This window comes from Genypterus blacodes, unplaced genomic scaffold, assembly GCF_046128005.1.
Source record: "Genypterus blacodes isolate CSIRO-AG114 ecotype Tasmania unplaced genomic scaffold, CSIRO-AGI_Gbla_v1 ptg000044l_1, whole genome shotgun sequence".
Taxonomy (NCBI): Eukaryota; Metazoa; Chordata; class Actinopteri; order Ophidiiformes; family Ophidiidae; genus Genypterus; species Genypterus blacodes.
In genome coordinates, this window is record NW_027466857.1 from 1,169,945 (window position 1) to 1,181,322 (window position 11,378).

The 11,378-nt window shown below is 42.4% G+C and overlaps 1 protein-coding gene across 1 annotated transcript; it reads left to right on the plus strand.

Annotated features, from left to right (window-relative positions):
* Window positions 1-5,460: 5,460 nt before the first annotated feature.
* dnd1 (DND microRNA-mediated repression inhibitor 1) lies at window positions 5,461-11,378 on the plus strand. Its single transcript, XM_076149249.1, has 5 exons — window positions 5,461-5,511; window positions 5,863-5,962; window positions 7,402-7,727; window positions 8,418-8,550; window positions 10,799-11,378. The coding sequence occupies exons 1-5, from the start codon at window positions 5,461-5,463 to the stop codon at window positions 11,332-11,334; spliced, it is 1,146 nt and encodes a 381-aa protein (XP_076005364.1). The 3' UTR covers window positions 11,335-11,378.

The following is an 11,378-nucleotide window of genomic DNA, read 5'->3' on the forward strand; positions in this document are numbered from 1 at the left end:
AAAACTAAACCTAACACAGAACTAAAGTCACAAAAATGGGACATCTGGACCCAAAAGAAGCCCAGCAGAACAAACCAAACAGAATCCAAACACAGAACACCAGCTGCTGCAGCGACCAGGAGGTGGGTGGGTAGTGGGTGGGTGGATGGGGGGGCAAGAGAGAGAGAGAGGGTCCCTGCTCCTATTGATTGGTTTCACTTCAATCAGGATCAAACCAGGCACACCTGAAGAAGGAAGGGACTGTAGTTATTTTCAGCAGCCAATGCAATCATGACAAGCAGGGGGAGAATGTGACAATTAGTCTTCTGAGCTTTCACAGACTGTGAATAAAGGGTTGATCTGGCCAATTTCAGAAGCAGTGGTAAAAGATGTCAATAACAAATAACAGCTCTCCTGGGACAGGTGGATTTCCTGGGGAACTTAAGGCATTTTTAAACAAAACTGGCTCCAGTATTATGTAAAGTCTTTAATTATACATGTAAAAACAAGACCTGCTGATAATTTGGTCAGATGCAATCACATCAGTAAGTCATAGGGAAGGAAAAGTCCCCATGTTGTGTAATTCTTACAGACCAATCAGCTTGCTTGGAACAGATTAACAGAAGAGGCTACAGCAATATACAGGGAAATGAATCTATCCAGATCAAAGTGGATCCATTTCATGTCAACAGGAGGCCAATAACACTAGAGGAGCTTTGAATCTGCAGTCCATGGCTAGGAGATCCATCTAGTCTGCATCTTTGTTTTGTCATTCAGGACCCTTTGTAGACCAGTAGGCCAGCACCTGTTCATCAATTCTCTCCCAACATACCAGGTAGCCTTTCTCAATGTCTCTTCACTTTTCATTGCAGTTGAGTTGTGATGTGTGGCTGGTAGAGTTAGCAGCAGACTTCTGGTCACGGTGCTCCCTCACTTTCTGCACCTTTCTGTTTCGTTAAGCAGATTCAAACATTCTTTCCTTCATTTTTGTGGCCATTGTTTACTGCACACTGGCACACACATTTTGGCGTTACCATTTGAACATTTGAACTCATTGAGTTAAACAATCAAAATCTAATTATTTAACTTTATTTTCTGGGACAAAGGGCCCACATTATCTGTTGTTAGAATATTTTAAGCTGATTATGTATTAATATTTTTTATTTCTATTACTTGGAACAAAATATTTTTTTAGGCCTATATAATCATTAAATTCTGGCCAATGGGAGGTCCCCCATCACTTGTGGCCCTTATCTTATAGGCATAAGATCCAAATCTTATAGGCATAAGATGAGGGCCACCTAGCTAAACCCATGCTGTATTTTGGATTACAGGGGTGGTTATCATGGTCAGGAAACATGCTGGTTCACATTGTTTTTGATATCTGCCAAATTTGCAGATGGTGACTTGTGATAAATCATTTTTTTTTAATCTGTTTTAGTTTTCTTTCCTTAAATCCACCAAGGAAGCCATGATTTGTAGAGGTATTTACTTCTTATGAGCGCCCCTCTAATCATGAAATAAATTATTTGCAAAAACACTTTACACACGTTAGGTTCCCAATATATATTCCTCATAACGTCAATCAAAGTAACGTTGGCGTCCTCAGCTGCAGCTGTGATTGATTATGCTCGTTAGAACACACGGCGCCCCCTACAGGCGGTATATGGGTTTATAGAGCGGACTGGAATATTCCAATAAGAATCATTTAATTTATTGTGATTTGTGTTCACTCAACTCAAAACACACGCCATCAGTTTTTTTTAACTACGATGCAGTTTCATACTACACAAGCACAACCAGTCCCGGACATTTGTAAGATTCTTGTTGTTTGAAAGAGAGAAAGTAGACCATGAAAGAGAGAGAGTGGACGATGCTGAGCAGTAAGTGGCCCCGCCCCTCCCCCCCTTACCCACACACAGGAGCGAGCCCCACCGCAGACATGCAGAGCACGAGAACTCAGGTAATTAGGATTTAACTTAACTTACTACTGCAATTATGTCATGAAATGGTGAAGATGGGAATAATTACCGTGTTTGGTGTTCGGTTGCGTTAAATTCGCGCTGCTCAGTTTACTTTCTGGAATGCGCTTAACTAAATTCGTCAAAACACACACACACACACGCACGCACGCGCGCACACACGCACGCACGCGCGCACACACACACGCACACACACACACACGCACACACGTATAATTTCATGTTCTCTACCTAGGGCCACATGTTGCACATGTTAATGGCCCCTTTACTTTAAACTTAATTAATTGGTCTGCATGAAGAAATTACACATGAAGCAAACCATTACTCGGCAGAGTGCATGAGTAGGTCACAATACAGCAGTGACTCAGCAACATCACATGCAGATGTGACCCAATATCTTAGCTTTAATGACCATGTCAAGTAAATTCACATTAAAGACAAGCATTTAAGAGCAAAAAAGCACTGCTGTAGATATCTCATCACAGCTGCTGAATTTAATCAGGTGTGTTCTATAGGAGACCATATGAGACAGTATTCATACTTGACATGCACAATCACACTCTTGCACATTCAACATCAAACTCTTACACAGTGCATGAGTGATGAACGTACAAGCTTTTCAGTGGTGTGTGAGAGGGTTTGATTGAAATGGAAGTATCTAAAAATCTCAGTTTCTGATTGGTTCACAGCCCCTTCCAACCAAAAAGATACCTCTGCAGTGTCTCCGCGTTACTCTGGGACGCCACGATTGGCTGTGTGCTTATTTTGGCAGCTCGGCCAACAGAACGCTGCACCTGACAACTAATGTTTTTAGCAATTAATCTACAGATTAATTTACGATTATTTTTAAGATGAGTCGATTAATCTACAGATTTTATCACTCAATATCACAATTAAATTCCTCAAAATGAATATCAAACTTGTCTCATTAATATTTAATGAGACAATATTTTATTCATCTTCTCTTGAAAACAAACTAATGTAATGTCAAACCGTCTGAAACATCTGAAATCAAACTAACTTGTTTTTGTAGTGAGAGTTTCATTGTGAACATGCAAAAGTTTGATAGGGTGTGCAAGATAGGGTTGCGACTAACGAGAATTTTTTACAGTTAATCTACAGATAATTTTTTCGATTACTCGATCAATCTACAGTTTATTTTGATTATGCAATTACTAACAATTAATTATCCTAAAATAAATATCAGACTTGGCTCATTAATATTTAAATATTTTCTTCTTCAATCATCTTCTCTTGAAAATAAACAAATGTCACAAAACAAAGTATGCACTGCATTATTCCACAACAAATAATAGCCCGGTTATGACTGATAATCTCCGTTTTACAGTCCAACATATTGCTTACTCAATTCAAGTAAAAGTGAGTGCAATCTGCATTCAACATCAAAAATAAATGAGGCAATGTAATACTCAAGTCTCTTTTAGAAGAAATAACTGTGCAGCAGCATCACGGTCCATGGAGATTCCTGTCTGACTTCATCTGCCAATCTGTCCATCACCATAGCAAACAAGAAGGGGCTCATGGCTGATCCTTGATGGAGTTCCACCTCCACGTTGAACTCCTCTGTCGCACCTACGGCACACCTAACCTCCGTCTTGCAGCTCTCATACATGTCCTGCACCACTCTAATGTACTTCTCTACCACTCCAGACTTCCTCTTACAGTGCCACAGTTCCTTGCGGTACCCTATCATAAGCTTTTTCAAGATCTACAAAGACGCAATGGAGCTCCCTTTGACTTTCTCTGTACTTTTCCATCAACATCCTTACAGCGAATACTGCATCTGTGGTACTCTTTCTTGGCATGAAGCCATATTGCTGTTCACAAATGCTCACCTCTGTCCGTAGCCTAGTTTCTATTACTCTTTCCCACAGCTTCATTGTATGGCACATCAACTTTATCCCCCTGTAGTTGCCACAACTCTGCACGTCTCCCTTGTTTTTAAAGATCAGCACCATCACACTTCGCCTCCATTCCTCAGGTATCTTCTCGCTTGTGTTGAACAACGGGGTCAAAAACTGTAGTGCCACCTCTCCCAGACACTTCCATACCTCCACAGGTATATCATCAGGACCAACTGCCTTTCCACTGTTCATCCTCTTCAATGCCCTCCTAAATTTACCTTTACTAACCTTTGGTACTTCATGGTCCACAACGGTCACCTCTTCTACTCTTCATTTTCCTCATTTTCCTCATTCATCAACTCTTCAAAGTACTCTTTCCATCTTCCTATCACACTTCTGGCTCCTGACAATATATTTCCCTCTTTATCCTTCACCACCCTAACCTGCTGCATATCCTTCCCGTCTCTGTCTCTCTGCTTGGCCAATCAGTACAAAATCAGTCTTTCCCTCCTTACTGTCCAACCTAGCATACAGGTCATCGTACACCCTTTGTTTGGCCTTTGCCACCTCTACCTTCGACTTACGCTGCATTTCCCTGTACTCCTGTCCTGTTCTTCATTTCACCACAAAGTCTCCTTGTCTACCTTCCTCCCAGATGACACACCAAGTAAGTTTCCTGCCCGTCTCCCTGATCACACGCTGCTCTCTGTACACTCTGCATTCCTGTCCTGGATACCAAACCTGCCCATCTCTTCCTCATCACCTCTGTTGCCTGCACCAACATGCCCATTGAAGTCTGCTCCAATCATCACTCTCACCTGTGGGGCTACTCTGCATTACTTCATCCAACTCACTCCAGAATTTCTCCTTCTCTTCTCACTCACATCCTACCTGTGGGGCATAACCATTATTATTATTATTTGTTTTTTTGGCGTAGTTTTTACGTCAGATGCCCTTCCTGACACAACCCTCTGCATTTATCCGGGCTTGGGACCGGCACAAGGAAGGCACTGGTTTGTGCCCCCCTTTTAGGCTGCACAGACTCAAACACAAACATTTACAATGAACCAATTCAATCAATTTCAAGTGCCTTCTGCACGTGTTGATCGTGTGAATCCAAATATATCATGCTTGGTGAGTGGGGACACTTCATCCCACCCCAACAACAGACCCAAAAACACTGTAATGCAAACAAAAGCGTATCTTGTCAAATTATAACGTGCTACAAAACAAACACATGCTTGACCTATGAGTTCATTAACCATATAACACAATTGGGCTTTAAGTATGCGACTTTTAACAAAAGAATGTTAGTGAATGAAAACAAAAAAAACAAAACAAAAAAGGAAGGAGAGAAATTCCAAACCCAAAATACAAATTTTAGAGTTGTGACTTTCTCTAATTTGTACCAACACAAGACCCCGTGTGTCACGCTGATAAATATGGAAAAACTGTTGTTATTGTCCGTAAAAGCCCTGCTAAGCCCTTACTGAATCTCGTCCAAGGTGTGCTGCTATAAAGTCATTTGTCTTTATTTTCCCTGACAGAAATAACATTACGTTTGTCTTTCCTAGTAGCGTTTCCGGCAGCTGCCAGTGATATTTGAATGGAAACAACCCATTCAGCCCTACAAAATGGATTCACTTAGTGATGTCAAACATATCTGCATGAACAGCCCTCTGCAAGTCATGAGATAGCATTTCTGTTGTGTCTGTAACAATGACTTGGTCACTCCAAAATACAAATTTATTTCAATGATCATCATATTTCAACAAAGACTCAAAATGTTCTTAGCAACAGGTCCTCCATTTGTCTGATGATCGCAAGCAGTTTTTGGAGCCTTTTCCAGCTTTTTGCATACCTAGAATTCTTCTGACATCCTCTGACATAAGTTCTGATTGGACCAAAGGTCATACATCTCAAATCAAAAGCAGAACACGTGTCTTTTTCTACAGAATAGGTGTCTACACCTGGGTTGACCACATCTCTGTTCAGTTCAATACTTGAACACTTTTAACCCCATATCTTCTCCACAGAACCAGAAACGGGTGAGGGCTCTGGAGACGTGGCTGAAAATGACCAATATAAAGCTGCATCAAGTAAATGGCCAGAGGAAGTATGGAGGGCCACCTGAGGGTGAGATGCACCAACATACACTACAGGGAAATAAAATGTGAATTGTCTTACCACATATGACATTTCTCATTTACATTCTTGCCCTCAACTTGCCACAAGGCAAATGAATGAGGCAATACTTTATACTACTATACTTTATATCGCAACATTATTACTTCATGTGTTTGTAACCTCTGTTATCAGGTTTGACTCTCTGTATTTACTGAGACTCGTCTGCCTGGTTGTTGGTTTTGAGCCGCACTGCTTCACACGCTAGTTAGCTATGTCAACATTTTCCTGTTTGTCTCCCAGACCGTGGTCAAGGAGCACAGGGGAGATGTTTCCTCTGGTGTGGAAGTTGATACTCTGTAACTCAGTGGTTCTTGAGAAGTTGGCAGCTTTATTTTCAACAGTTTCTGGCACACTGTACATTCATATCTGAATAAGTAACCGGTAACCGTAACATTGCTCCCGCCAACTATGTACCGTCTATGTGCCACCGGACTCTCTCTTTCCCCGTCCACACACACACACACACACACACACACTGAGACATTATACCTGCATCTCCCTGCAGAAAAAGGTTGGGAACCACAGGATTATGCAATGTTGGAAAATTAATTTCCTACAGTTTTCCTCTTTCCACCTTATCCTGGATCCGTTTAAGCAGGCCGGTACTTTCTCCTGTTTAATTCGGCAAACTGTCCATATTTGTCCCAGTATTTGACAGGCCGCATTCAATAGCGCCGATGTGGCTCGCCGGCCGTAGTTTGCCCACCTCTGCCTTAGACATCGGAATAAATAATTAGATTGTAGTGACATTTCAATCACACAGATTTTCTCTAATTAGTATCAGTAATTGCTTTGTATGGCACAGGGTGTTTGTACTTGTCACACTTGTCACAATGTTTCAGATTTTTTTCAAATTTTAATATCAGACAAAGATAACATGAAAAGAAAAAGCAGTTTTTAAATGATGATTTCATTTATTTAGGGAAAAAAGCTATACAAAACAACCTGACCCTATGTGAAAAAGTAATTGCCCCCTAAACCTAATATCTGGTTGTGCCACCCCACTTTGGAGCGTTTTCGAGCATGAACGGCCTGTTTAAGGTTATGCCACAGCCTCTCAATCAGATTTAAGTCCAGACTTTGGCTAGGTGTGCTTGCTGGGGGCTTCAGATCATTGTCCTGCTGCATAACCCAGGTGGGCTTGAGCTTAAGGTCACAAACTTATGGCAGAACATTCTCCTTCAAGATTTTCTGGTAAAGAGCAAAAATGATGGTTCCATCAAGTACAGCAAGTCGTCCAGGTCCTGCAGCAGCAAAGCAGCCCCTGACCATCAGACTACCACCACCATGTTTGACTGTCGGTATGATGTTCTTTGTTGATAAGGCTTTGATAAATGAATAATGACACTAAATGACACATTCTGATCTTTTTTGCGTTTCCCTGTTAGTGTGGAATGGCCCTGCCCCAGGGGCCCATTGTGAGATCTACATCAGTCAGATCCCACGAACCATCTATGAGGATCTGTTGATCCCTCTGTTCAATTCGGTTGGGTCCCTCTGGGAGTTTCGGCTCATGATGAACTTCAGCGGCCAGAACCGTGGCTTTGCTTATGCCAAGTATGGTTCGCCCGACATTGCCTTTGATGCCATCCGCTTGCTGCACGGCCACATTCTGGAGCCAGGCTGTGGTCTCTGTGTCTGCTACAGCATTGAGAAACGTCATCTCTGCCTTCAAGGTCTGCCGTACACCACCAAGACAGAGAGCCTACTGAAGGTAGAACAGAACATCTCAGAGCTTTTATTATGACCATACAGTATTTACACACTAAAACTTCCCTAGCCTTTTATCAGGCTCTGTAGCATAATTTGTGGATAGGATAAAGTGTGAATATGAATCAAACCGTTATATGCAGCAGATGTAAAACATTTAAATTAAATACTTTTCACCTTAATTCATAGGTAGTAAATTATAATAGTAATAGTTATAATAATAATAATAATAATAATAATAATATATTTCATAAATATGGCTCTTTTTTGCTTTACAGTACAGTAATGAAGATGCATGTGTTAGGAAATAAATTGAAATGGTTGTTGCTGTATTTACGTAGTCCTAGTAGTACTTGCACAAGCAGAGCTCCACAGAAACACAAAATGCAGAACTCTGGTGGGTGGATGATAAGAGACTCTTCCCTTTCTCTCCACCAGAATTGATCAGTTCTTCTCCCAATTACTACAGTCGGGATGCTTAACATCGCCCACACACTCTGATCAAATAAATCAGCAAGTGAATGCACCTGGTTTATCAGATCATTTGTGTGCAGAGCTGGTAGAGGTATAGGAGGACCATGACTGAGAGGCTATGTTCAAGATCACAACACTGAATATGGCAGTTTGTTAAAAAGTGTTGCCGTTCATGCTCTATTGATGCTTGCAGATGAGGTGTTGGTTCTGTTTCCTCCAGGTGCTGTGTGATCTGACAGAGGGTGTGGATGAAGTGTCCCTCAAATCCTGGATTGGCTCAGAGGGGTTGTCGGCTATTATTACCTTCACTACACACCATGCAGCTTCTATGGCCAAGAAAATGCTGGTGGAAGGTGGGTGAGGCTCTGCTGAGGTCGGATGGTTAGATGACTGAGGAATCAGTTCCATTCAATTCTGATGAAGTTTGACGGTGTGAAATATTGAATTATTTCTGGGCAGCATAGCCGCCTGCCTATGGAAGCCATAATCAGTATGTTTCCATGTACTTTTTACTGCAAATAAGGTTATGATTTTATTCATGTTAATCATGTTTGCAAATTAAGGCAATCGTCAAAATCAACAGTTAAAGTGTGCTTACACTGAATTATATAGAGTATGTGATTGTACTCATCATTCATTCATTCAGGCTTGTAAATGTCCTAATTGGATTCTACTATCTCCACATACTTTTATCAACAGGCAGATTCTTCCTCGTTACGTTTATGCAACACGTCATATATTTTTTGAGAGTGGTGGACTCCTATTGATTCTGTACATTTACACGACTTCACTTCACTGTGTCACATAATACTTGATTGAAAGCAAAAATGTGTGATTAAGTGTCAATACTTTCATTCCTGTCTATGTCACAGACATACAGGTCCCAGGTAACCTTCATGTCAATCATACAGTACACAATTTAAAAAAAAAAGCTGGGGCCTCATTTATAAAACATTGCATAGATTCCTGACTAAATGGCACACGCAGAGTAAAAGTTGGACTCAAAAAACTGCGCAGGCACCCCTTTATGCAAAAAAACTTGGCACACTCCACTCCCACAACAAGCCATATATGGTCTATGCAAATAATATTTCAACTAGCCATTCTGGAACCGCAGCTCATCCAGAATGGTGAAATTACAGGAAAGCATGGTGAAAAAAATTATATTGAGGTGGAGATGAACATGGAACAGGATGTTGCTGGAGTGGAGGAATGTTGCTGTGGCAGTGAATTCAATCGGCTCCACAAGTAAGCCTGCTTGTTGTTGCTGTACCTCTTTAAGGACACCGCATTACCTGCAGCTGCATAAATTGGACGATTATCCGTATCTCTGTCTAGAACAGTGTTTTTCAACCTTTTTTGAGCCAAGGCACGTTTTTTACATGACAACACCACCAAAAGTTTTGCGCGCTTCGAAATGTGCGCTGCGATTGAACACAACCCTTTTGTTGACCGGGGGGGAGTGCGCGCTTCGAAATTTGCGATCCGCGGTCTGTCTCGCTTGATCTGCCGGTCTGGCTCGCTGGCCCGGCTCGCGGACTAAGTGAAGTTGGATTATTTCCCACGGCATACCTGACGTTCTCTCACGGCACACTAGTGTGCCGCGGCACACCGGTTGAAAAACACTGGTCTCGAAGGTCCGGCGGGGAGGGACCCTGTTTTTACTGATACATTATGCAGGATGGCATAACACAATCGGGCACACTTTAGCCTGCCAGAGGCATCCAATCACTGCAATCATTGTGTCATTTTGGAACACTTTTGGTTGGTGGTGCGACTCAGGACTTTTTTAATGTAAAAATGTGCCTTGGCTCAAAAAAGGCTGAAAACGACTGGTGTAGCCAGCCATCAGGTACAGCAGTAGCCCCAAGTCTATTCCCTACACTGCTTTGTGCCAATAAAAATATGAAATGTGAAATAGTATAGCATATAAAGAGTCATGAAAGGAGCCAGGCCATCGTGTCAGCACCATGTTTGCATCGGATTATCATAGCATTAATTAAATTCATTCCGAACCTGTGCTCTTATTGCAAAATGAGTGCCGTCAATAGGGCCCATTACATTTGGAAAACTGGACTTTGCTTGACCTGTTCTCCCACTGTGTAAAGAAACTTGATGAATCTGGATGACATTTTCAGAATACCTGCCAAAACAGCTGGCATCAGAGCGATATCCCAAACCTTACAATGGGACACAATTGCTTTTACTTACAAAGTTTTCATTCAATGAATTCTGGCTTCAATCACTGCCTGTCCAAAGGGGTCGCCAGATACTCGTTTGTCCACGTACGCATGGGTTAGAGCTGCCATACCGGTGCACTCACTCTCAGATAAAGTATTTTGTTATAATTCCAAATGAGGCCCCAGATCCGGACATTTGTGTACGGATGCATCAGTGCAAAAAGTATTTGGAACAAGATAAGCTGAGTATAGATTTCTCTCATCACTGTCTTTCCAGTGGCTGAATGGGGGTTCGGAAAGACATTGAACAATCTGAAATGCACAGTATGATTGGCAGTAATGTACACTACACCGAAAACTGAACGTGTCAAACGTGGGTGTGATCCTTTCAGCTGTATTTCCTCGTCTTTTTCATTTGCAGCGTTCAAGAAGCAGTATGACTTGACTTTGTCAGTCAAATGGCTGTCACCATTTAAGAAAAAGGAAGAGCCAGCAACTTCACTGAGACGCTCAAAGAGCCTCTTGCCACGTACTTCTAAGCCCCCTGGTCATCTTCTGAACAACACACAGCCTTCAGTCCCTGCCTCTCAGCTGGGTCACCCTCGAGCAACTCCTCCAAGGTTCTGCAGAGCAGTGGGACAGCCCACTTTCTCCCAGCCCCCACCCTCTTCCCTCATTTCCCAGGATTCAGCACCCTCGCCCTCCCCTGTGACAGTCCTTCGTAAGCTGTGTGAGGTATTCTGGGGTGGGCATCCCTTCTATGATTTACAGTTTAGTCATGCCGGCTTGGATGGATTCGTCTCCTTTAAGTACAGGGTTAAAGTCCCTGGGGTGATGGCGGCCTTCACAGGGGTGGTCATGATCTTGCCTGGACCCACTGCATCTGGCATGCAGAGTGAAGCCTATCGGGCGGTCGCCAAGCAAGTCCTTCACAGCCTGCAGACACTAAGGGGTTAGAATGCTTACAAGTCAGTGCTGCAGCCTGTGGAAGGCTTTTTGTT

What these genes read in the sequence shown, in the direction of transcription:
- dnd1 (XM_076149249.1), top strand. Translation starts at nt 5,461, where the DNA reads ATGGATTCACTTAGTGATGTCAAACATATCTGCATGAACAGCCCTCTG. An exon ending in GCATGAACAGCCCTCTGCAA is followed by an intron (nt 5,512 to 5,862) that starts GTCATGAGATAG and finishes TCTTCTCCACAG; the next exon opens with AACCAGAAACGGGTGAGGGC. An exon ending in AGACAGAGAGCCTACTGAAG is followed by an intron (nt 7,728 to 8,417) that starts GTAGAACAGAAC and finishes TGTTTCCTCCAG; the next exon opens with GTGCTGTGTGATCTGACAGA.